At 35.6% G+C, this 27158-nt stretch overlaps 4 protein-coding genes and 1 non-coding gene across 6 annotated transcripts in view; 2 read left to right on the forward strand and 3 right to left on the reverse strand.

The window, feature by feature from the left end:
* LOC119766664 overlaps positions 1–27158 on the forward strand; it is a 42241-nt gene that overhangs the window by 1501 nt on the left and 13582 nt on the right. The window lies entirely within an intron of this gene.
* LOC6049126 lies at positions 3974–4781 on the reverse strand. The gene is made up of 2 exons (XM_038251832.1): positions 4444–4781; positions 3974–4391 (listed from the first exon to the last, which is right to left on the reverse strand). Exons 1-2 carry the CDS (start codon positions 4778–4780, stop codon positions 4090–4092), a joined length of 639 nt encoding a protein of 212 aa, XP_038107760.1. The 5' UTR covers position 4781; the 3' UTR covers positions 3974–4089.
* Positions 13711–27158, reverse strand: part of LOC6049130 (cyclic nucleotide-gated cation channel subunit A) — a 257969-nt gene continuing 244521 nt past the window's right edge. For both annotated transcript variants that reach the window (XM_038251828.1, XM_038251827.1), the window contains one exon: positions 13711–13961. In XM_038251828.1, coding sequence (XP_038107756.1) covers positions 13748–13961 — 214 coding nt within the window. In that variant the 3' untranslated portion in view covers positions 13711–13747. The remainder of the gene's footprint in view (positions 13962–27158) is intronic.
* Positions 17352–17423, forward strand: Trnaw-cca. Its single transcript has one exon. It is a non-coding gene; the product is annotated as a tRNA-Trp (tRNA).
* Positions 24685–25885, reverse strand: LOC119766663 (mantle protein-like). Its single transcript, XM_038251831.1, has 2 exons — positions 25593–25885; positions 24685–25529 (listed from the first exon to the last, which is right to left on the reverse strand). The coding sequence occupies exons 1-2, from the start codon at positions 25596–25598 to the stop codon at positions 24726–24728; spliced, it is 810 nt and encodes a 269-aa protein (XP_038107759.1). The 5' UTR covers positions 25599–25885; the 3' UTR covers positions 24685–24725.

Below are 27158 nucleotides of genomic sequence, written 5' to 3' on the forward strand. Positions count from 1 at the left end.
TGCTTGTAAGACAGAACCCACAACCAATAATCCACGGAACCGATATCTTAAAAAATTGTCAAACTGAGTTCCAAAAATCAGAAAAACAGAAAAAAAAATGATGGTAATATTTATCAGGAAATGGTGACAGATTTTGTGGCAAAAAATGATTAATTTTACCCCAGATGATTTTGATGAATATTCATCAGGTTCACATTTTACACATTTTTTATGTAATATTACACAAATAAAGAGGTAATATTCAACTTACCAAATTTTCAACATTCCAAAATTCAACTTTTTTTTTCTGTGTAGGCATTTACAAGTAAAATTTTTCGAACAATGTTCAGTTCCAGAGTTTTTTTTGAAAAGGACCAATAAACCATTGTCTTTCATATGTTTATAGGACCTAATCAAAAAAAACTCTAGAGTTGTTTTAAATTAAAAAATACTTCTTGCAAGAAAAGCACCTTTTTGCAATTCCGTCGTGAAACTACTTACTTTTCCTGTCAGTCTTGAACGACGAAATAGCCTACTTCTCTGTACCAAAAATAACAGAATCGAATAGCAACACTTTTCAAAATAAATGCTGAAAAGTTCTACTTTTCAGCTCTGAAATGGGTGCTGAAAAGTTGAACTTTTCAGCACTTTATCGAAAAGTAACACTTTTCAAAAAAATTTTTGATTTAAACGATTTATTGACAAAATACATGAAAATTTGACTTAAAATTTCACTCAACACAGAAAAAAAATGATGGTAATATTCATCAGGAAATGGTGACAGATTTTGTGGCAAAATAAATGATAAATTTTACCCCAGAAAATGATGAATTTTCATCAGTTTTTGATAAATATTCATCAGGTTCACATTTTACACATTTTTTATGTAATATTACACAAATAAAGAGGTAATATTCAACTTACCAAATTTTCAACATTCCAAAATTCAACTTTTTTTTTCTGTGAATGGGTGTTTTTCGGAATTTCAAAAAATGTTGTATGGAACTCGTTGCAAAACTTGATTTTTTAAGCACTCGTCGTATTTATCCAACTCGGTGAACCTCGTTGGATAAATGTACGACTCGTGCTGAAAAAATCCTCTTTTTGCAACTTGTTGCATAAACTACTATTTTTAAACTTGTTGATCGGACCGCTGGTTGCTGAGATATAACCTCTTAATGTTAAAATTTTGTGAAAATGGGTTTTTTTCTGTGTCATATAATCAGCCCTGTATCTCAAAAATTGTGCACTTTATCAAAAAAATAATAATAAGAATTAATCATATTCGTTTGAAAATTTGAATTTGCCTCTAAAATTTATTTTTGTAATTTAGTTTGACAATATTCCGATATATTCCAAAAATCACAATTTAATAAATCATCTGAAACACCAAATCGATCAGAAAAAAATTCCTTCTAAAGATATTTTTTTTTGGATTTTCGTATGAGATAGCAGAGAATTATCCGTTGCAGTCAGCGATGGAATAATTATCATCAGAAGAAAATCATTGGACGTTCATCAAGAGAAAAAAATCGAAAAGAACATGGCTCTCCTCCTCGCGCACGAAAGATCGGTAAATGGAATCTAAAAAAATCCTCATCTTGATTATTCAGCGGAACATCTTATTCACTACTACACTTGCAAGTGTAACGTCACACGACGAAAAATGACCTGTCACTATTTGTAGATGGACAATGTGTGCAAACAAAGCGAAATAAATACTTTTAAGTGGTGCTGATAAAGAAATTCACGAAAAATCATCAGCAGATTAATTTTCTTGAAAATTTCGGGAGCGATGTTCTTTTGTGTGATTTCCTCCTCTCTCACAGCGAAATTGATTTTTTTTGTTGCGATTATTCCATCCCTGGTTGCAGTTGTAATTGTAAAATTAGGGGGAGAGGGGGTAATATGCACCCCCTAAGGGAAAACTGTGATTTCTCAACCATAACATCAATTCTGTGGAAGAATTTTGTTAGATGTTCTAAAACAACTATTATTCTTCATCATCCATGTGAAAAAAAAGTTCTGAAAAACCTCAAAATTGTTTAAAAATGCAAATTTCTAAAAACATTTTTGATTCATTCCAAACAATCATGCGAGGCAATATGCACCACAACATTGGGACAAAATGCACTACAACAACGGGGCAGAATGCTCCACAACAATGGGGCAAAATGCACTGGGTAAAAGCAGTCACCGGGTTCACTAGTCACCACTAGATGACACTGCTGTTTTTACAAAGGAGCATCACAGCGGTGCATTTTGCCCCGACCACGCTTATTACATAAATTCAATTAAAAATACATGTTTTAATGTTTTTGGACTCATCTATCTATAGAATAATGAAGATTATGGCAAAAACTATCTAAATCATCACTTACAATATCAATAAATGCTTTTTATATTGTCCAAAAATCATATTGAAAGTTCAATAAAAATTAGATGAAAACACAACATTTTAAAGTTTTGCAAATAACTTTGGCTGTTTTTATCCTACCATGCTCAAACTTTTCAAGCATAGTTTTACAATGTTAAGCTTCCAATTTCTATGATTTTTCCCTGGAAAATTCTTCCCAAAACTGAGAAATACTTGGGGTGCATTTTGCCCCGGGGGTGCATATTACCCCCTCTCCCCCTACTAACTATTTTCAATTGTTTATTTCAATAGAAATATTGCAATGTTATTTGTGTTTATAATGAGCAGCCAAGAAAATTATTTTTATTGAACTAATTCAGACCAAATCTTGTTGTTTTTTTTTTCATTATATTACTATATTTTCGATTTATATGGTTTATTTTAACCCTAATTTGGTCCTAAAAAAAAGCATAAATTGATGATAAAGTACTCTCTGGCTGTCTATCTTCTCGATATCAATATTGCTCCAGCTGTCAATAAAATTTTAAATCCTCTCAAATAGATTGCTTTGATTTTTCGTTCTATAGTTTCTCGACGGTCCCTTCAATATTGACAATGTGAGAGTCCACTGTATTATTGTTCACAACAATAAAGCTTATTTTCCACAAAGTGTTTAAAATCGATTTTAAAATCAATTTTGAAAAATTAACTTCGCGACCCTACTTGACAGAAACTATCCTACTTGACAGCTCGTTCTAAGGGGACCATAGTTGATCCATCGAAAAATGTTGTCCTGTATTTTTTTTCTAAATAATTGGGTACTAAAGCCCTATGTCAATTTTTATGTACAACGGTAAAAAACACGGTTAAACCATTTCTGATCACTTTTTTTCATTTTAATGCAAACAAAATATTGACAAGACAACATTTTTTTCATGGATCAACTATGGTCTCCTTGGAACGAGCTGTCAAGTAGGACCTTTTCTGTCAAGAAGGACCGTGAAGTTAATTTTTAAAATTTGAATTAAAAATCCATTTTAAATCCATTGCGATCGTTCAAAGGGTCATTGTACTCAGAAAAATAAGCTTTATCGTTATGAGCAATAATATCACAAATTTATACTTCATTTTAGGACCCAATTGACATAGGGCTTTAGGACCCTATTATATATAACACTCAACTCCTGGTGGTTAGTCACCGTTGCTTTGACAAAATCAAAAGTTTGGTAGTGAGCGTGAACTCCGTGTAAAAGGGGTGTCAAACTAAAAAATGACCCCATTCGTTTGACAATAGTTGGTGTCAAACCATCGGGGTTTGAGTGTATTTTTCAAAGCGTGTTAGTTTAATGGTTTTTTTTTATAATATAAAACATGATTTTTTGCATTCAGCAGAAGATTTAGCAAAAAACATTTTCCTATAAAATAGTCTTTAAAACTAGGTGCAAAACATGCATTTCAGATTTATTTCATGTGCTCATAATATTTTCTTGCCGATTTTTTTATGGACGTCATATTTTTTCATATTAATATGTTTTTTCTTAACAACGTTTTCGACAAGTATGTATTTTTTTCAAGTAAAGTGTGCCTAACATACAAGGCAAATCTACTGCAATACATTTTAATTTAGTTCCCCTACTGAATACTAGATGTCGCATTCAATCAGCTTGCATGCAATCTTCTACGCAACTCAATTGATATCACAACGTGTTAGCTCATTCTCAAATCAACCGTTTCCCTACAAAATGCTCAGCATCTCATCGTTTCGACTCGACTTCCCGGTACCGCACCGTTCGGCGCACCTTCCGATTAACGCCCACCACTTCCCGGTCCGGATCGTACAGCCCCAGATAGGCATCGCACCCGGAACAGTGCAGATGGTGCTTGGTGGGCGAGGTGAACAGACACGGCAGAAAGCAGAACGGCCAACAGGTCATAACCCAGGCGGCACCGGCTGCCGAGCTGGAGTACCGATCCGCCGTGGACCGAATTGTGGGAAGTCGCTGTTGGCCACACTCGGGACAGCTGACGCGGGACCGGGCGGGACGCCACGAGGCCACTGGAATAGATTTGAGTCAATTTAGCTTGTGAAATTTGAGTTACTTAATTACCGGTAGTTTTATAGAACATCCTCCGTTGTCTTGGGTGGCGCGTTAGGAAGTCCGACTTTGTCGGAAGATTTTCATCCGCTTTCTGCCCTAAACTTGTTCTAAGTTGCCTCTGAATATCTCTGGCTGACTTGGGAGCACCAACTTTAGCCACTTTATGAGCCATTTCTGAATCGTTTTTCAAAGGGTGGTCCTGGTAGATTTTCTCTTTCTTTGCGCGAACTAGCTTGAACGGTTTGTCGGGGTGTTGTTCTATCAGGTGCTGAATCAGAAGGGATGTGTGCGATCGATTGTAGGCAAGGACTTCCTTACAGATCGAACATTTTGCGACGTAACTCATAATTTTGAAGTGAGTAGAGTTTTCCCGAATCTAACTCATTAGCCTACTGTAATTTGATTCAGACTACCAGGAAAAACCAAACACGAACATCAAATTTCAATTCTCTTTCCAGCGCAAATTGGTACTTCGAACCGTCCAATTAGAAGTTCAGCGACCGTGGAACGCATTTCCACTGAAAAACCTCCCAATCATTTTCATCGTTAGAATAAGTTCGCGTCTCCGTCTCCGGTGTCATCTGTTGCGGATGCGGCGAATGCAAAATGAGTAAATTCGATACCAGACGACAGAAGCCAGCCAGTCGCTTTGGCGTTTAATTTGATTTTACAATTCACGTATGAAGTTCACTTCTAGGATTTGCTGATGATTCGGGATTTGGTTGGGAGGAGATACGAAGGATAAGACATTTTAACTAATGAGGGTAATGACAGATACAAATGAAATTAACGATTTTCAGCTTCCATGCAATAGCTAGGATGAGAAATAATTTCACAATATTTGATGAAATATTTTGATGCATAACGAATCCAAGGATAATAAGGATATTTCATGAAAAGATAATTAAATTTGATAAGTAAAAAGTTAAGTACAGGAATAAGATCAAACACTTGTTAAAACTAGCTTTCTAGTTTTGAGGGGCGATGTTCCTACAATGTCTACGGCAAAAATGTTCCTGGGTTCTTTGGTAGATTTGTACATTCTTTTTAAAGCAGGTGTTTTAAAAAACTTTGCCGAATATACCATTTAGATCAGAAGTATCATGTTTTACATGTTTATTCAGTATGTAGCAGTAATTTGAGTCTTTCTGGAGAAGCTTAGTGATGAGACAATATTTTGTGCAAATGATTGTGTTTTTATCCTGTTTTACTCATTGTCTTTAATATAAATAATAAAATTCAGGCAATTGTATCAAGTTTACAAAATCATGTGAATAACATGAATAAGGTTATTCGCTTTTTTACATTTTGAAATATAACAAAATAATAATATTAATGCTCATTGAATGAATATTTTTTATTATTTCCATTCAAATTTGGAATCACAAAGTACTTAATAGAAATTTTAATTCGTGACTTTTTTTGTGAAATCTTATTCCTTTGAATAAGCACCTAAAATATTGTAAAAGATTGGACTAAAGGTTGTTGAATTCAAAGCCTCTGAAAGAAAAGCAAGCAGGAAAGATGTGATTTTCTCAACATAACCAGGATGGCATCAAAATTTATATTCAAATGCTGTTATGTTTTTTTTTTTATTTTTGATGTTTTTTCGTATGTATTTCAATTACGAAAAATTTAGTACCTAAAAAGTATAGGACTTCGCTAAAATTTTCAAGCTATTGCAGTTTTTGGGAAAAAGGTTGATATTTTTCCGTTTTCATCATTTTCCCGTTTCAACGCGTTTTCAAAGTTGTTTTTTAATCTTCTCTCAATCCTGATAATTCATAATTTTTTATATGCAACAAGCTCTTCCCGGCAAACTTCGTCCTGCCCTTTGTAAGTTTCCTGACGTTTCTTGCTTGTTTGCTAATTCAGCCTCCTGTGATCAAAATTTGTTTTTACGTAACTTTTCCCATACAACCTGCAGATGCTCCGGAATCGGGCCCAGAGTGGCCAAAGTGTCAATTAGTTAGCGTAAGAACCTTCCATGGGCTTACACGAACATAATGCAACAAAAAGCGCCTCGATCCGACGTTCCGTGTTCAACTGATTCGCGTTCGAACAAAACCATCGAATTTTTTTATATATATAGATGAAGGTTTACTGTAAACTTTGTGTTGTAATTTTCAACTGTACGGGTATATTAAACAATTTTTAAAAAAATTACATTAAAATGTTGAAATTCTGACCTGAATTTAAATTTGAATGCTATTTTTCATCCTGTCGAATGTGCAGAGTCAAGACAGACAAAAACTTATTTAATATTTGCATCGGCTTAATTGTTGGAAAATAATCTCGCAAAGATTTTTCATTAGTTACACTTGATTTAATGATAAAATTAGGCCGTTACAAAAATTGATTCTTGATTGCTTACATCCAGGGCAGACGGTAATAACAAAATTCAAGCCATTTTAATATCAAATACTGTTAAAATAACAGAAAGTGTTATTGAATCTTCTTGAAAAATCATTTTTTGCATGAGGGTTTAATATCAGTTTATGTTATCATAACAAAATTTGTTATAGGTCTGATATTGATTGAAAGCCAAAACAACTTTAGAATAACATTTTTTGATCGGATTAGTTGTAAAATTAACAAAAAATAATGACAAAGATTTGTTTGAAGAATAACTCAAAATGTTATTAAACTGTTATTACAATAACAATCGAATAACAATAAATTCATAACGACGAATAACAAATCTTGTTATAAATAACATAAAATGTTATTGGCCTTGTATTTTCAAACATCAAAAATTGTTACTCCCAAGTTATTTCCGTCTGCTCGGGATGTCAGAACTTTTTAAATATAAAAAATGTTGTTTTCGAATTCTTAAAACAATAAAAAACAAAAATATGGATGATAAACTGTAATTTTCTGTTTTTTAATAATTTTCAAATAACGAAACGTTAAAAAGCAACAGAAATTTCAAAAATCTTCAGCTGTTAGATGTATTTTTAAGTCTTTTAAATTAAAAAAACGTAATTGTATTTTTAATAACCATTTTTTTTTTCGTTTGGCCCGATCACTAAACTTCATGTTTGGCCCGGCCTCCAAAAACTTTGAGCACCCCTGTTTTAAAATGTCTTACATTTTTTTTTTTTCAAAGGTCCAGCTAATCACATTTCTTGTCGCGAGCTAAACTTGATTAGGCTGATCCGGAGATATGATTTTTTGAAACCACATTTTTGCGAAAATCGTTTGAAAAACGCAATTTTTTACCACCCTATTTCCGATAGGACCACCTCATTCGCAAAAAATACGCGTCAAATTATTCATGTGTCAGCTGTTTTCACCTTATTACTGCACAATATTTTAATATTATTGATAAGTTTCAGATAAAACAGACACAGAACAACAAAAATAGTGCATCGTTTTCCACATTTCAATTTTTTAAGTGCTCTAAAACCTGATGTCCCTATTCAGATCGTCAACTTTTTTTAGATTTATTAACAATGTCATTCGATTCAACAAATATTGTCACGCAATCTTTGCACAGTTTGAATGTTACTTGAACAGTTTGTAAACAAAATTTCCCGTAATGGGGGATACCCCATTGAAAAAAATGGATGGGATTTCAAAAAAGGCGTTTAATATGAATGTCGGTGGAGTATCAGGTATTATTTGTCATCCAGTTTTGCTCTGTGAATATAAATAAAGTACAAGTTTTCATAATTTTCATCTTTATTTCTTCTCAAGACCGTTTGTTCTCACTTTCGTTTGTTATTTTTTTTTTGCCTTACTAACTTACTTATTTGTTTGGTTTTTATTATATTTTCCATCTCTTAAAATTGATCTCTCGCGGTTAAATGCTCCTTAGTTAACTGCATCATAAACAATCGTAAATACCTAGATTGATTTCTGTTTTGTTTGTTCTTGTTATAACTGTCTTGCACCACTCATTTCTACTCTACACAATTTGCTCGCACCGATTTTGAGTAGCTTGTTTTTTTCTTGTGTTTGTTTTTGTTTAAAATGTATATAAATAGATGACTTTTCATAGCTATACTGGTTGTTGCGTCTGTTGTTTGTTCCATTGTTTAGTTTTACAAATAACAATTTTTTATTATTTTCCTGTTGCACACCATTCTACGCACTGCTTCTCAGAGAACAATAATATATGCTCGATTGAGTTAGTTGTTTATTGTTTGCACCATATTGACAATCAATATTTGTTTCGTTTTTTTTCTCGGCTGCTCTTGGCTGTTTTTATTTGTTGGGATTTTAGGTCGCAAAAAACGTATAATAAGACTTACTTAGAGGTTTTTTCAACGTTTCTCTTACTAGCTTTTTTTTAAGGTGTGAGAAATGCAACTGCCTAACCGGTAGTAGTACAATTTAATGGGGTTAACCTTTCTGCAACATTTGTGGAACAAGGAGATGTAGTAGGTTATGTTATAGAAAAAGATTCGCTGTTTGGTATAGTTAGGTGCTATCAACGATAAGTATTTTCTTTAGGTAATAAACGTTACTGGGTATAGCATGTTTTTTTTGGTTTGTATTAAGTTAACAACAGATTTTTCTAACACTAGTTACCGCTTGGAACAGGATACAAATTTGTGCCATTTTTTGCCCTTTGCTTTGGAAAGGGATACATCAAAACTCGTTGAAACTTAAAACGGGATGAATGCTTACGTGCAAATGTGTGTGTATGGATGTGTCGCTAACAGGAATGCTAATTTGGGTTACTTTTGATTTTCTTCTCTCCGATTAACGCTATCAATTGTTGTCAAAAGATATGTATTCGATTCAATTCAATTCATTCAAGTGAGGCTGCGCGAAAAACTGAAAGCGATTTTTTGCTGCTCCAAAAAGGGACACCAATTTAAGCTATTGTCGTAAATAAGATGTTGCGTGTATCATTACGGGATCATACAAAGTACTGTACAGAGAGATCACCCCAAACAGGTGAGCTCAGCCACGTGGCGTTTCCAAAACACTGCAATCGCAACCATGCTGAGCCGTCACCTTTGAGGAAAGTGAGTTATTTTGTTGTTGTTTTTCTTACAGTGGAAAGGAGAATTCAAATGTTCGTGATACTTGTAATGAGTACATCCTACTTATCCTGTTACTTTTTTGTTTGTTTAGCTTCCCTAGTCAGAACGATTCTTAGCGCTAAGTTAACATGTCATACTTGTTCGTGAATAATGCTCTTTGCGCCCAACGGCAGCTCTAACAACTAATATACCTTTTTAAAACTAGTACAAACTTATGGTAATCATCTTTGCTCGTTACGCGTTACCCGTTACGCATCCATTTTTATTTCGCCACCAGTTTCAACTGATTTTCACAAGAGTTTTAGTTTACTTTTTGTTCAAACATACGTGGGCGCTGGAACTAGGATTAGTTAAGTGTGTTCCAGGTTTCCTAGACTTATTTATGTCACCTTATCACAATTAGTAAGTATAAAAAAATGAAAAATTCATTCGAGGCACGTCAGTACACTTGTGTAATTTCTTGTTACGCAAACTAGCTCAACTGGCTTTCAACCCACAGATTGGTTCGCGGGGGAACACTTTGGACGGTGGTGTTGACGGAAATTATAAATAGTCAAAGCCGATGACATCAAGAAAACGAAAGGACAGTTTAGTGACAGACAACATTCAGGGACGTAGTGCCTCTGGCCAGCAGGAATACGTTTTGCTAACATTTTCTTCATTTTTTTTATTATGCTTCGTTTGATAGTTCTACCGTAACAGCCATTCGATGAGCTTGGAGCTAAATTGATTGATTTTTTTTTTCGTTTTGTCTGGTTGGTGTGTTTGGGGTTTTAAGTTTGACAAATAACAAATGAAGCAAATATTTATCACATTTAAAAATCACATATAAATTTTTAAAAAATATCTGAAATATATCGTCAACCATGTTTATTTTAATGATTTTTGAATCTTTCCTGATTACATTTTAAAAATGCAACTAGAAAAAAAGAAGAAAAAAAAAGAATGACTGAGTTCAAATAAAAAAAACTATTTAAAAAACAGATAATTCTAATATTGTCAGGTTGTTGCTAGAAGGGCTACCCAGCCAAAGAAAACGAATCTGGCGGATGAATCTTTCAAAAAGTTCAAAATTTAAATATAAATACAAGTCAAACCAACTGAAAACTGATTGAGATTCATTTACCATATTTTGATTTTTTGTGAAAAGGCCCTTTCAGGTTGCATAGAATTGTTTTTATTAATTTTTTTCCACTTGAGCATCGGTTTAATCGTTTCAATATATTTTATCAGTTTTAAGTCAAGGGTCCTGATTTTCGATTCAAAGATCAGAAATCGCTCACCCATCGCTGAGCGAATCTTTGCTGACTGTAGCTCGCAACCAGTCGCGAGCGAACACTACACTCAGGCTGCCAGCGACTTGCTAAATCGCTTCTCCCAGCGACACAAACTTCGTGAATTTCTTTGCCCACTCCGTCCGTCGACCCGAGTCACACACGAATACGTTCAGAGAGGAGAGAATCTAACAACATACCACACAGAAAAAAATATTGAATTTTGGAATGTTGAAAATTTGGTAGGTTGAATATTGCCTCTTTTTTGAGTAATATTACATAAACAATGTGAACCTGATGAATATTCATCAAAAACTGATGAAAATTCATTATTTTCTGGGGTAAAATTAATCTTTTTTTTTTTACACAAAAACTGTTACCATTTCCTGATGAATATTACCATCATTTTTTTTCTGTGCACAGTTTGCCGTAAATTTGGAAATTGCTTGTAAATGTGTCTTTGATGTCGTGTCATCAACAAAATTGCAAAACATTTTGATAACATAGATTTTAAGCAGTTTAATAACTGAGTAAAACAAAGCCGATAGCAAACTATTTCGACTCAGCGACTGAGCGACATAACGCAATCGGTCTCTCTGAACCATTCGCTGTACTACACGATTGAAGTGAGAGGGAGAGCAAAGAGAGAGTATTCTGTAACGATTGGTGTGGAAGCGACAAACGGTAGGAAACGGTCAGAGCAGTTTTTTTTCGCTTTCAATTTGTGGTCGCGAGTGATTGAGTCGTTTTGGAGGAATCAGGACCCTTGGTTTAAGTTTTGAAGTTTTAAATTTCGACATGTTCAACATTATAAAATCTTACATGGCAATTCGAGAATTTTTCAAATAGGCTTTCAATAGGCGAGTAATTGTAACCATGTTTGAAGATGTTTTGCTTTCATCATGCACGAGCTTAAAAGGTTGTACGTGATATTCAAAAAGATCTCAAAATGCTTGTTTGACAATAATTATTCAACTCTTCTTGGACAATTCGTTCCAAAAGACCATGGTGAATCATTGTAAAAAATAAATCGCTGAAAGGCCCTAATGCTTTAAACGCGATTTTTAATTAAAATGAAAAATAAATGTTGAATGTTTATTGAGATTCTTTGGATCTAATCGAATTAAAATAACTCAAGGTACTTAAATATTGATTTCATTAAACTCTATCGCAGTATTTCACAGCATTCTCCGCCAACTCTCACTGCAGTTGCCCCGACCCCTCTTCGATTTGCGTGAAACTTTGTCCTTAGGGGTACCTTTTGTTCCTGATCACGAATCCGAGGTCCATTTTTTGATATCTCGTGACGGAGGGGCGGTACGACCCCTTTCATTTTTGAACATGTGAAAAAAGAGGTATTTTTTTTAATAATTTTCATCCTGAAATGGTGATGAGACGGAATTTTTGTGTCAAAGGGACTATCATGTAAAATTGAACGCCCGCTTTGATGGCGTACTCAAAATTCCGAAAAAAACCGTATTTTTCATCGAAAAAAAAACACTAAAAAAGTTTAAAAAATTCTGCCATTTTTCGTTACTTAACTGGATTATTTTTTTTTGAACATGTCATTTTAAGGGAAATTTATGTACTTTTTGGATCAAGATGAGTAATTTTTTTCATTTAGGACAAACATTTTCATTTTAAAAACGTAAAACCACGAAAACTTATGATGATTACAAGCAAACCCGTTATGTTTATATATCAAAATGTTTGTAATTATCTGCTTTACAACTTTTTAGAACATTATTACACTTCAAAAAATAACCCTGCAAAGTTAGAAAAAACACGAAATATTGAAATGAAAAATTTTGCTCTAAAAGAAAAAATTACCCTTCTAGGTTAATGTAGATCTGAAAAGTGAATTAAGTTTCCCTTAAAATGACATGTTCCATTATTTTTTACAGTCGAGTAACGGAAAATGGCAGAGTTTTTCAAACTTTTTAAGTGTTTTTTTTTTCAATGAAAAATACGTTTTTTCGAAATTTTGAGTACGCGTCCAATTTTACATAAAGTCCCTTAGACACCAAAATTCCATTTCATCACCATTTCAGGCTGCAAATTACTGAAAAATATGTAGTTTTTCGCATGTTGAAAAATTGAAGGGGTCGTACCGTCCCTCCGTCGCGAGATATAAAAAAATGAACCTCGGAAGAGGGGTCTGAGCAACTTTTCCTGATTTCGTGTGAGTTGGTAGAGAACTACCCAGCATAGAGTTGATCTCCAACATCACATCTTGATTAGATTACCTAACCATTTAATAAAGTTTGAGTTAATTAAATCCTGGAATTTTCAAACCCAGTTTCATCTGCACCACCACAAAAACCATACATTTACATTAGGAATAATCGTTACGCAAAATGCAGTCAATTAAATAGGAGTCAATAAACACAAATGCTAATCTTCATTGTCAGCAAATCCGCTTTACACTAATCCGTCGGTTACTAAAAAAAAAACATTGTAATGAAATAACATTCACCAACACGTCCCGAATCGATTTGCGTTCTAAACACAAACCATTATCCCCTCCACATTTAGGGGACAACACAGAGTTGACACGTAACATATTTCTGCCTAACTTTTCCGCGCTGCCATCGTCCCAAGTGTCCCCACCGTCAAATCCCAATTCTAGGATCCCCTTTCGTGTGTTAAGAATAGTTTTTCCTATTTTCCGAGCTTTTGCGCTTTCCGCATGTTCTCCTGTGGGTGTCGAGGAAGAAATAGTTGACATTCACGGCACACACATCATCGCCCTAAGCTTCGATATAAATATTCGTGCAATGATGGACCAATTTCATGCACCACCACCACCACCACCGTCTTCACCTCCTTCTCCATTACCACGTGGAGGACCACGTGCAACGTGCAAAATGCTTCGTAGTCTTCTCCATTGCTGCTGGAACTCGTCACGTCCCCGGATTGCCCGGATTCTTTTGGTTCTCCGGGTGCATCTTGGCTGCTGCTGGTTCTGGGCCACGGGTTGGTCACGTGGTCGGGCGGGAGGTGCTGCTGCCTCTGCCTCTGCAAGTGGAGGCGAATGCATATTCATAACGTGTTTTGCTTGCTGGCCATCGTCGCCGTCGCCGAGGACGTGGAGTGCGATTTGCGTCGGTGGTTGCTCTGGGATGACCTCGAATGCTGCTGCTGCCGGCTGGTTGGCGATAGAACGGGAGATCTCGCATCGCCATCAACGCCAGGGTTGTTGTTGTTGTTGGAATGGTGATGATTTGAACGGCGTTTAGGAGACGTCACCGATCGGCTGCGAGGAGGTGGGAGAGTTGAAAGAAAAGAGGAAATGAATACGGATAGAAAATATGAAAATGGTGGGTATTTTCCACTGAGGGGAAATGTAGGTTAGCAATGTGAATGCATATCGTTTTGTGCACGGGTTCCCTTGCCATTGCAGTACATGCATAAGAGCATTCGGAAATGCTGAAAATTGTTTTGGGTAGATTGAGGAGTTGAGGAATCTAATTTCGCAATCAATAACACTTTGGGACTCCATACGTGTCCTTTGAGAATACATTTTGTATGAGATATTTTGCGATATTAGATAGTCATATCGTGAAAAAAATTGTTTAACCCTCATTAACTACAGAGCCAGTAGATGAAAGCATCTTATAATTTTAGAATATTTGACAATAGTCGCATTTTTGAACTTCATTTTAATTCAAGTTCAAGTTTAAAAACTAACTTATTCCTCATATGACCGAACCAACTAACGGTAACGCTAGCGCCTCTTAAGCGATAGATAGGGTTCAACTCCCGGCCCGGACCAACACAACTGGTTATCTTTTCCCCTCTGGATTCGATTGCAGTAAAGGTGTATCATCACAAGCAGAACCTTATCACGATACCTTAGGGAAGGCGACCTATGGAATGTTAGCATAAATCTTAACATGTTAACATTAAGTTAAGAAATAGCCACTGAATCTTTGTAAATGCGGTCCAGAAACTCTTCATGGGTCATGGGAAAAAAAAATACTTTACTTATTCCACCTATGGTGTTGGTGCCTCCCTCTTTCCTTATCTACATTGAGGCACATAAAATATGAAGGAATAATTATCAAGTAAGTTACTAATTCTTTGGAAACCAAATGCACAGAAAACTTCACAGACAAAAAAAAAATGTAATATTCATCAGGGAATGATGACAGATTATGTGTTAAGAAAAAATGTCAATTATTGCATCAGGAACTGGTGAATTTTCATCAGATTTTGGTAAATTTTCATCAGGTTCAAGCTTTTACACATTTTTTTGTAATATTACTCAAAAAAGGAAATATTCAACTTACCAAATTATCAACCACCCCAAATAAAAAATGTTTTTAAAATAAATTATATACTTGTTCAGTTGTTTTGCAATCACTAATTTTAAAATATCTAAGTATTGACATTTTTTTACTGAAACGGGTATGCTAACTATCATTATCAATGAAGAAAAATTGATAGTCTTTTGGATAAAATACAATTCCTCATTTTTTTTGGACAAGTTTTAAATGAGGGAGAAGGGGAGGGTGACTTAAACTTTGAAATATGTTTGCAAAGAAAAAATATAAAAAAATACTCAAAAAATCAAATTTTACCCTCTACAAACAAGTTCTAAAAGCCAATCTGGCTTCAAGGCAAGCTTCGATCTAAATTATTTTTGCAATGATCCATTTTTCAACCAATTATTTATCTTCAAAAATCATTGAAAGCACTCTTGAAATTTGGGATTTTGACTAGGTATGAAAGATTGACTTGTTTTTTCACAGGTAAACTTTGTCTGTGTTTTTTTAAAAACATTTCCAGGTGGGAAAAATTATCCCACAGATGGTTATCTCATGAATAATATATAGCGCTATGGGGGCCATCTTGATTTTTGTATGGAAGTGGGATGACTTGTCATGGTTATCCCAGGAACAATTTTTAAGAAAGATTCAAAAACTAAAACAAACAATTAACATTACCTCGACATGTTTCTGGGCAAAACTTGTTGCCCTACATTCCAGAAACATATCCAGGAAATGACCTATAGTCTCATCCCACAAGTATTTTTAAGTTTATTTAATATTTGAATCAAAATTATTTGATGTTCAAATATATCTGGAAATTTTCTCATCCACATGGCCTTATGCCAAGTTATATTTTTATGCTCCAGGAATGTACGGCAACAAGTTTTGCCAGGAAACATGTCCAGGTAATGTTAATTGTTCGTTTTTTTTTAAATGTTTTGGAGTCTCTCTTAAAAATTGTTCCTGGGATAGCCATGACAAATTATCCCAAACAATAAAAAAAATCAACATCAAATTCCTTGGCGTTCTCAATTGCGTGATTCCTACTCAAAACTAGGTGTCCGAAGGCTTGATTGTTGAGGCAATTGCAAACCTCTTTTTACACTTAAGCTTCCATCTACCTCGGTATTCGAACTGACGACCTTTGGATTGTGGGTCCAACAGCCTACCAGCGACTCCACCGAGACAGGAACCAGGGAGACGACTCCTACACCTGGACTAAGCTGACGACTTAACTGCTAGGTTAGACCGGGGCCAACATTACTTCCCCGTCCGACGGAAGGCGTGATGAGACAAATCTTGTCTCGATAAATGCCACCGGGACCTTTTGGGATCGAACCCAGGCCAACTGGGTGAGAGGCTACCACGTTTACCCCTACGCCACGGGTCCCAGCAAGTTATCCCACATGCCATAAAAAAAATCAAGACTGCGCTATAAATTATTCCTGGGATAACGATCCGTGGGATAACATTTCCTAAGTTGAGGTGAACTTAAAATTGCGATAAGTTTTGTGATGTCACAGACTATACCTACACACATGTTTCTACAATTTGAATGTTACCATTATTCTATAGCAAAAAATGTAAAGAACAAACAAAACAAAAGTGGCTGAAAAGCAAAAAGTAATGGTTAGAGGTAGCAGATAAAGCCAAGTACATTCAAAAACAAACATAAACTAAACCAAATAAATACAAATTAAAATAAATACTTAAAATGAAACAAAAAATTAAAATAATAGATGAAAAGATACCCGAAGAAAAAAAATTGCTCATAATGTCCTCCTGAACAAAGAAAAAAATCGAAAAAATTGGGCTTTAGGGGGTTCATCAAAAAATTAAGTTTCCATTCTGAAACTTGTACTGCAAAGATTTTTTTTTAAAGAAGAACTACTTAAATTAGACTTGAAACTCTTTTCAAATCCATCAATCAATTTAACCGTCAATTTGAATGATCTGAAATTCACAGAGGAATTTTTTTTGAATTCACCACAAGTTATTTACACGCGTTTGACAGATGATTGCAACTAAATGCACGCACTCTACCATACTTATCTTGCGTTGCGTACGTTCACAACTAGATAGCTCTAGTGGATGTGATTGATAATTTATTGGGTAAAAATATTCGATTTATGTATGTTTGTCTGTGACAATACTGACCAAACTGCAGTCAGCCTCAATAACAACCAAGAATCACTCACCGGAACCACAAATGCCGCTTAATTGAATTATCATCGCGCGCGCGTTTACTTCGCTTTTCAAAACGCTATTTTTATCAGTGATTTCTTCGTGGTTCGTCCAAACAACAAGTAAACGCCACTGGACATTCCAGCTAATTTGCTCCACTTAATGGGTGCTCCAAGTAAAAAATGTATGACTCCGTGGCGCAACGGTAGCGCGTCTGACTCCAGATCAGAAGGTTGCGTGTTCAAATCACGTCGGGGTCAATGTGATTCTTTTTTGTTTTAGATTTATGTTTGGTTATTTCTTTCGGTCATTTGGTTCTTTGGATTTTTAACCCTTAGTTAAATGAAAAAAAAATATTGAAGAAGACTTTGGAACAATATTTTATGACTAAGAAATTTCCTCTAACAAGATACAAAAAACCTTAATGGGTTATATCCATTACCAGCTGAATAAATTCAACGCTCCCCAAAGTGGGACTTGTGCCAACAACGAGCAAAGTATTGGGCACTCGGATGACCCAGATCCAGTTCAGAGCCCTAAACTGTGGCTTTTGCTGCACCATCATTACTCAAAAAGGCAAAGCTTTTTTTTGCTGGCAAACCCAAAAGTTGGACCCACTTTCCGACTGCGCATTTGAGCCACATCACTTACAATTTAATTCCGTCAAAGTGCTGTAAGAAAATGAAGCGTCAGAGTGAAAACGAGTAGAAATTGGATTCAAAAATTATATTTTGGCTCACGTTTGATGATTTTGTAAGATTTATGATCACAGTTTTCTTTTTTGATATAAATTACGTTTCTGTTAAATTTAAAAATTACGTTTACTTATTTTAACTGAGATTGAAATCCAACGAATTCTTCCTTTAAAAATCAATCTACCCTAAAGCAGCGATAACAAATTCTTCGCAGAACGTAAAGTAAACAATCCACGTTCATCTCACCACCCATTGTGCGCTCACTTTTCTTTAAGATGATCGATTTCATTTATCTGGAGAATTCGTTTTAGCCCCCCCACTCCCAGGGGGGAAAATCCAATGAATCCTATGAATATCATTGAACATCTCCCTGCAGGATAGCACGCAATGGCTGTGCTGATTGCCACCGCACGAGGAGAAGAATTCCACAGAACTTCAGGCCAGGTGCAAATTTGGTATTCAGAGCGGAACGTCAACAGCATAAATCTGTGTGGCAGCGAGAGCATAGCTGAAGCTTTTTTCTTTCGTTTTTTTTTATATTTAACAGAGAAAAAGTGGGTCGAGTTCGAGTGAGGTTTTTTTTTTTTATTGAATTTCCTCCTGCTATGACTTTACACTATGCAAACACAATTCAGAATGGTCAATAGTCTTCATTGAGGTTGTTCTGTATTAGTTGGGGAAGAAAAGCTTCTACCGAACACGTGGCTTTTCATACGGTTTATATTTAATCACATTGAGCAGAATTTCCAAGAGACGATTCTCACACGATGCTTGGACCAAGATAGAGCCGAGTATAATGACGATCAGGAATAGCTTCATTGCGGACAGCTTGAAGGCTGAAGAAGTACTAAACAGGCGTTATTACAATAACAGTTGGGAAACGTTTTTTTACAATGAAGATGATTGTATCGAAAATAATATACACTCAGTAGTAAGTTATAAGTAGCAGCGAAGATATAAGTTTGGCAAAAAAAATGAAGTAAAATTTCAACGAAGAAATAAAATTTGTCATACAACTTTCATTACATAAAAATACCGAAATAGTCTTAATAATTCTGGAGCAACATTTGAAAAGGGCGCATAAGCATTTTGACAGCTAGAACTATTTCACAAATTCTGATCCAACAGGCAACTTTTTCACAAAACTCGATGTGTTAAACACTAGCTGGCCTTCCCAGGTACCTTCTAACGCTGTGGGTTTTGTTAAATAGTTATCTTTTGTCTCGGAATTTGCGAAATAGTTTCAGCAGTCAAAATGCTTATGCGCCCTTTTCAAATGTTGCTCCAGAATTTATATGATCACTTACTTACTTTTCATATTTCTTAATTGTGACTTGAAATTACGTACTATTATAATAGTTTGCAAAAAGTTTTTTTTTATTTATTGAACATGATTTTTGCATCCATTAATACTTCGGTCATTTCGGTTTGTTTTTGATTTTTGACGTTTGTCTGGTTTAAAACTGGGCTACGGCCCAATTATCGAGCGCCCAGTTAAAAAGCAGCCTAGTTAAACAACGCCCAATTACCGAACAACTACTGTATCTTTAAAGTCACCACGTCCTCGAAATGAACATCATTACTGACCACATAAATCGTCTCGGCTATCTATACCTTCCAGGCGTCCGGCGGCCTTCGACGTCATCGTCGTCGTCAAAGTCATCCATCAGCTCCCCGGAGTTCAATGTTCCGCCGCGGTGTCCTTGAACCCGCGGCCTCGGCAACAGAGCGGCTACGCCCTCGATGAGTACGAACGTGTTGTATATTTGCTCACGGGATATGTAATCAAACACTTTTCCGCGCTATAGGGGAGAGTGGGGAGACTTGATCCCCGGGGAGACTTGATCCCAAGCCTGTATCTCGTCAGCATGTGGGTAAAACAATTAGCTTTGTTCTAGAAAGTTGTGCGAAATTGACTAAAACTCATTGTAGAAAACAAAGAAAAAAAATTAAAAAATGTTTAGATTGAGTTACACACATTTTTCTAAGAAGTGCTGCAAAAAACTTCCAAGAGATCTTTTTTCTTTGTTTTGATAAGTATAGAAAACACTCAAAAATTATTCAAAAAAATATTTTTTATACATGAATTGTTTGATAAACATATAAACTCCAAAACCCTTACGCATTTGACGTTTAATTTATCGTCATACTATTTTTACAATCAATTGTTTAAAAAAGTGCGTTTAGGGAGATTTGATCCCAGCATTTTTACAGTCACTGGAATCAGCCTCAAGATTAAATAATTTGGGTGGGTTTTCGTACATAGTTTCCTTTAGTATAGTTGTACATAACTAACTGCAGTTTGAACCATTTTTCAAAAGTTTTGTAAACAAAAATTACCAGCTTTTGTAAACATGCTCAATTTTGGTCTAAAAAAGAAAATTTTAAGTTTTTAAATATTTTACATGCTAAACTTGTTATATTTTGAACACAAACGTACAGGTTTAATGTGAAATTGCTGTATCTTATAGAAAATTGAAAGTTTGGATGAATAAGAAACATTTTGCTTAAGATTTCTTCAAAATGTTGAAAGGGGGATCAAATTACCCCCAACATTTTGAAAATGCCGGTTTAAAATATTTTTTTAAAACGCTTGGCATTATTCGAAGAGTTTATCTGATGAAATACCCTTATCAGCCAAACATAGTTGAATGTTTAAGCTTTCAATTCATGCAAAAAGATCATAGTATTGTGAGAAATTGACAGAGTTATGTGCGATACAAAAAAAGGGGATCAAGTCTCCCCACTCTCCCCTAATAAGAGGACTGGGTCGTCGTCGTCGTCGTCGGGACAGAATTTGGTGTCCGTCGCCGCCAGACTGATGAATGCTATCAGTATAAGGGGGGTGACGTCCAAAAGCTACGAAACACTGACCGGAAATCACCAAGTCTTCTGTGGAAACTCCCAGAGCTCGCAAATCTATTTTCGTGAAAATCACACCCCCACGTTGCTTCCTGACTCGTGTCCTGGGAGCGTAGCCCTCAGGCAGCTTTTCCCCGTCATTCAACGCCGAAAGAGGATTCAAGAATTAACACTCCAAAGCCACAGAGAGATAAGCCCTGGAGAGCCACCGTTACCATGGTGGTTAATCTCTGGCTCGGCGAAAGTGACAGAGATTTTAATAACGTTTTGTGCGCGGGACGCGGGAGATGATAAACGGAGACAACCACCGACCACCGCAACTTCGGTTCTGTGGGCTCGGGGGGTACTGTCCAAGTCGGAGATTGAGTGAATTGGAGTAGAAGTGACAAGAAGGTATGAACTTTCCGTATAAATAGGGGTGGTTTAAGATAGTATTTTTTTGAAATATTTTTTTCACAAATTCAAATTGAAATCATCAATAGATTCCAATTACAATCTTTTTAATGTTGATTTTTCCATTCTATACAAAATGGAATATTCGGATTAGAAACAAATACCTTGATTTTGTTAAAGGAATCTTTACAGATTTTTTTTAATATTTTCTACGTGGTATTTTGCCCTTTCATTTAAGAGACAGAAAAATCTTGAAAAAAATTAAAAAAAAAGTGATGGAAATCCGACTGTTTGATACATATTGAATCGCGCACCGAATGCATGAAAATAAAATCAAATTGGAAAATAGTTAAGAGATTCTTGTGATTTTTTCGTTTACAAAAAACTTCTTCTGTTATCATTTTTTTTCTTTTATGAAATAAGGCATAAAAGTCATTTATGAACCTGAATTGATATTTCGTTTGTTTTTAAATAATTTGCAGCCAAAGGAGAATTTGGTGTCAAAGGGACTTTTATGTAAAATTGGACGCCCGATTTAATGGCGTATCCGATATTCCGAAAAAACTATCTCTCATCAAAAAAAAAAAAAAAACACTATAAAAGTTTTAAAAACTTTACCATTTTTCGTTACTCAACTGTAAACCAATTTAAAAATTTAATGTACTTTAACCCAGAAGGGTCATTTTTTCATTGAGAACAACATTTTTCATTTTGAAATTTCGCTCTGTTTCTAATTTTGCAGGGTTATTTTTTAGAGTGTAATAATGTTCTACAACCTAATGAGAATTTTGGCTCGAGCCTCGACTCGATTCAGGCTCGATCTCGAGACAGATCGATTCGAGGCTTGAGCCAAAATTCTCAGTGGGAAAGTTCAGGGTGACAACTCAAATTCCATATTTAAATTCCCGATTTTTTTCCCGACTCTTCCAGAAATGCAAATAAAAGGCATTTTTATCTAAAGAATGATTTCTAACATAAAACTCTATATAAAAAAGTTATTATTAACCATTGAAAAAAAAAATCTGGTTCAATTTAATAAAATCTAACTTTTGACAATTTTCGCAAAAAACAGAAACTTATCACAAAATCCTTCATAAAGTTATTCAAAAATTGAAGCACCCTTTATTTTGTTTGATTCATAGTAGAAACAACAACAAGCCTTTGAAAAATAATCGAAAGCCTAACAATACTTATATTTTCAATGTTTATTTCAACTTGAATTGGCAAAAAATTGAAGATAACTGAACTCAAAATTGTAGTCTTATTTAATTCAATTTTAGTTTAAATAAAAGAACGAATTATCCATTCTTTAAAATAATTTAAAAAAATATATCTAGAAACAAGTTTAAAAAAATATCTTTACCCTTACCATTTTAATTTTGTAAATTTGTATGCATAATTTTTGAATCAATTTTGATTTATCTTATTGTCAGTATTTAACTGTTGTATTATTACTATTATTTGAAATTAAAAAATCAGTTTAATGAGATTCCATGTTTCACCACCTATTTTGTACAAAATGTTGTGCATTTTTTCATGTTTTCAATAAAGTTTTACAATTTATTAAATCATTCGAACAACGTTTGGATTTATTCAAAATTAAAGTTTTCCATTAACTGAAAAATATGCTATATTTATAGTAATCTATACTCACAAAAAGTTCAAAGGAAGTATTTTGAAACAAAAAATATTTGAGAAAAGACTTCATGAATATAGTTAAACATTTGTAAAAAATTAAAAGCAATTTGTTTATCAGGCTCATGAATGCAAACCAGGCGATAGTATAGAGGTGTATCTTTAATAATTGTGTTGTTTTTTATTCGTTTCTAACATGTTCAACTACTCGCAATTCTGGCTCGCGAGAAAGCCGGTTCGCGAGCGGAGAGCACGGGCAATCGGTGAGTTTCTCGCGGTAACTCGAGACTCGCGGTGAGAACTCGAGAGAGAGGATTTTTTCTTGCGAGAGCGTGAGAATACCAACACTGAAAAAAAGTTTTGAAAAAGTTGGTTGTGTCAATGTGCCGTTCATCGTTTCCCTCGACAGACACGAACGACGATATAAAGAGAAACGCAAAAATGATTTTTTTTTCAATGCTTTTTTTTGTTTAATCGCGATAATTCGTTATGATTACAAGAGATCTTCTTATGTTTATAAATCCAAATTTTTGTAATTGTCTGCTCTACAACTTTGTAAAACATTATTGCACTCTACAAAATGTTAACCTGCGTAGTTAGGAAAACCACTGAATTTTAAAATGAAAAATTTTGTTCTTAATGAAAAAATGACCCTTCTGGGTTAAACGCAGATTCGAAAAATACATTTAATTTCCCTTAAAATGACATGTTCCAAAATTTCTGACAGTTGAGTTACGAAAATTGCAGAGTTGTTAAAACATTGTTGGAGTTTTTTCGATGAAAAATGCATACGCCATCAAATCGTGCGTCCAATTTTATATAAAAGTCCCTTTGAAACCAAATTTACAATTTTCTGGCTGTAAATTATAGAAAAACATGTCTTTTTTCGAATGTTCAAAAATGAAAGGGGTCGTCTCGCCCCGCCGTCACGAGATATTAAAAAAACGGAGCTCGGATTCGTGATCAGGGACAAAAGTTATCCCTTAGGACAAAGTTGTACGCAAATCGAAGGGGGGTCGAAGCAACTTTTCCCGATTTTGAGTGTGTTAGTAGAGAATCCCATACCCTTACAATTTCTTTGATTTTGTATACTTTAACTTTCATCTCAGTGCCATACAATCATGGCAGTCAACTTTTTACTTTTCTCAACCAAACCGTGACTCAACTTTTGCTTATTTCCGATTGCCGAAGAGGGCGCAAAAAATCAGCTGCCAACTTCCTTATCACGCGTGCCAGCTTTTCAAAGTTTGTGGTGACATTTCTCGCTCCCGTTTTTAAGCACTTCTGAGAGTGCCGGCGAATTCCTTCTTTTACTTTTCGGGGGACAATTTTCATCCGGGTGGAATGCACCCATCAACGGCAGGCAACACACACTCACACACACACAGTTTGGAGGTTTTAAGAGCGCGTTCCGGGTAAACGTGACTCCCCGGGACGAATCAGCGTCGTCGGATAAGGATGCAATTTAAGCTTAAGGTGCCGGAGGGGGTGAGGTGGGAATGCCGTGGAAATGGTAAAACATTTTTCCGGATTTCAGTTCAAATCGAGCAAAGTCACGTTTTGCACGAGTCGGTGTGGGGAATGGCAATGGTAACAGCGGGCAGAAGGTCCTTGTGGTACTGTGGAGCAGCTTGACTCGATGGGGACCGGAGACGAATCTCGGAACAGGGCGCAAGAAGGACTTTGCTAATAGTTGAGCGATTAAAATCTTTGTGCGCTGACGAGTGAAATCTTGCCGAGATGGTTGCAGGAGATGGAGCTCCTCTGGCAGTAAATGGGTGAAACGAAATAAAATTTTATAAATGGACACACGTGCAAAACGTAAACTCACAGAGTGAACGCAGTTAACGTGTGATCTGATTTCACCAGAAAGACCATATTTCTTTCAATCTGGATCTTTTAAGGAATTTAAAACACAAACTTGTTCATTGCTCAACAAAACTCAACATTTATTTACATTTGATCACTCACAAACTCTCAGTACTGATCCCAGTGCTGCTCCTGGTGGTAATGGTGCTGGTGGTCCTTTCCGACGAGCACTGGGACGGGCTTCACGACATGAACTGCGTAAGGCTTTGGCACTTCGACGTACTCCTTGTGGACAACCGGGACCTTGACTGGGACGGCCACGTGCTTCTCGACCTCCACTGGGTACGGGACGGGACGATCAACATGTACCTTCTTCACGACCTCCACTGGGTATGGAACGGGACGGTCAACGTGGACGGGACGGTCAACTGGGTATGGGACGGGACGGTCAACGTGGACTGGGACCTTCTTGACAACCTCCACTGGGTATGGGACGGGACGGTCAACGTGAACCTTCTTTTCCACTACAACTGGAACCTTCTTGATTACTTCCACTGGGTATGGGACAGGGCGATCAACTGGATATGGGACGGGACGGTCAACATGCACCTTCTTGATCACTTCCACTGGATATGGAACAGGACGGTCAACTGGGTATGGGACGGGTCGGTCAACGTGTACTTTCTTGATCACTTCCACTGGATACGGAACGGGACGGTCAACGTGAACCTTCTTCACGACCTCCACCGGGTACGGGACAGGCCGATCCACATGCTTGGTGACGATCTCCTTGGTGTGGTGGTGCACCTTGGTGTGGTGATGGTCATAGTTGTGATGGTCGTAGCTGTCAAAACCGTGCTGATTCCAACCGTCTCCCAGCTCCCACAGGCCACGCTTGTCCTTCTTGGAGGAGTCCTTGTCGACTGCCGCACAGGACGCGATGGCCAGAGCCATCGACAGCACCACAAACGCCTGGGAAGAAAAAAGCACTAATCGTAATCAATTGAACTAGTTGGATGACTTACCGAGACTTACCTTCATGTTCCGCAAGCTTCACTGATTTTCGGACCTGAACTGCGCGTTGGTGAGATGATCGCACTCGAATGATGTCTGGCGGTTGGTTTTCGGGTGGTTTTATATGGTTGCAGTGGTACGATTTTCACCGGTTGTGCTTCGATAGAGGACGCTACGGCCTAGCGATCAACCGATTTCTTAATGGGGCAAGGTCGATTTTGGTGAAAATTGGACGAAAACCGTTGGAATGCGGTAAGGTTGACGAACAAGGAAGGCGTAATCGAAGGTGTGGTTGATTGGCTCGAGTTGCACTTTGGGAGATTTCATTTGGAATGATGTTATCCAGTATCACTTTAGGTTATTTTTTACAACAAAATAAAAAAAATATATTCCTTTGGTTATTACAAATGATAACAAACAGTGTCATCAGTACAATTCTTGCTGTTTATTACTATTTCTGCCATTTATTAAAATATAATAATAATAATATAATATTATTAAATAACTACGGAAATCAAACATTTGAATCGCGTAGAAATCGTTGTAGTGTTTTAATTTGCATTTAAATTATTCTGGTATTAATGCACTGTTGTTTATTTTTATATTTATAATGAATTCAAATGGATATGTTGTTTTACAACTAATGCTTGAAAATAGTTTTGGTTTTGATTAAGAGTAATTCTCTATCAAAATTTTTCGAGTTTTTTAGTTTAGTTTTTTTTTTATTTGGATATATCTTATTCCATGCTCTCCCTATGTTGAAAGAAGCCATATTGAATCTTATATTTGTCCATGCAAATTTGCGGGCAAGGATTATTGATGTTGTCTCTGGTCATACGTCAAATCAATTTTTGGATACAAAATCAAATGTGCAATCAAAAATGGATTTACACATCTGTTCACAAATTGCACCGCTTTCAATTTATAGGCATTTTAGGTAAAAATTGCCGAAAAAAGTTCTATTCTAAGCAATATAAAAATATATCATAAAGGAAGAGCTTCTCTATAAACAATAATTTTAAAATCTAAGAAAATGTCCTGCTATTCTGGAGTCTGAAGGCCCAAAAAAAAATTGTATTTTTTTTTTTTGTTTTTTGGACCGATCTTTTATATCCCTGACTCATGGCTGTTTATTGGACCTTTTCAAAAAATGAAAATAAAATTGTAAATTTCAGACTTTGTTATTCGGACAACTGGTTGCTGAAGTTTAAATTTTGAATAGTTTGAAAATATTTTTTTTTTTCCAAAAAATTAGGCGACAAAAAAAATTACTGAATTTGAAATTTTAATTGAAAAAAATGGCAAAATCGAATTCAATTCAATTCAATTCATGTTTATTTGTTGTACTAATCATAATACAATTTGCTTAACTAATGACAAATGCAGAGTTTTGGAAATACTTACAGCTACAAATTAATTCAAATACAACCATTGGATGATATAAATACAGCAAATTTCAATCGATTAAGCGAGAGCAGAAAAAACTGTACAAAACAACTGCTACTATTGGTAGGGGGCAAAATCGAATGGAAACTTTCGCTTTCGCTTATTTATGCATTTTAACACAAATAATGGATTACTGGGTAC

The sequence above is a fragment of the Culex quinquefasciatus genome, chromosome 2 (genome assembly GCF_015732765.1).
Source record: "Culex quinquefasciatus strain JHB chromosome 2, VPISU_Cqui_1.0_pri_paternal, whole genome shotgun sequence".
NCBI classification, from domain to species: Eukaryota; Metazoa; Arthropoda; class Insecta; order Diptera; family Culicidae; genus Culex; species Culex quinquefasciatus.

Bases quoted from the DNA above. Each gene is read 5' to 3' on its own strand.
- LOC6049126 (XM_038251832.1), bottom strand. From the start codon at position 4,780: ATGAGTTACGTCGCAAAATGTTCGATCTGTAAGGAAGTCCTTGCCTAC. The intron at 4,392-4,443 runs GTAATTAAGTAA...AATCTATTCCAG, and splicing joins GATGTTCTATAAAACTACCG to TGGCCTCGTGGCGTCCCGCC.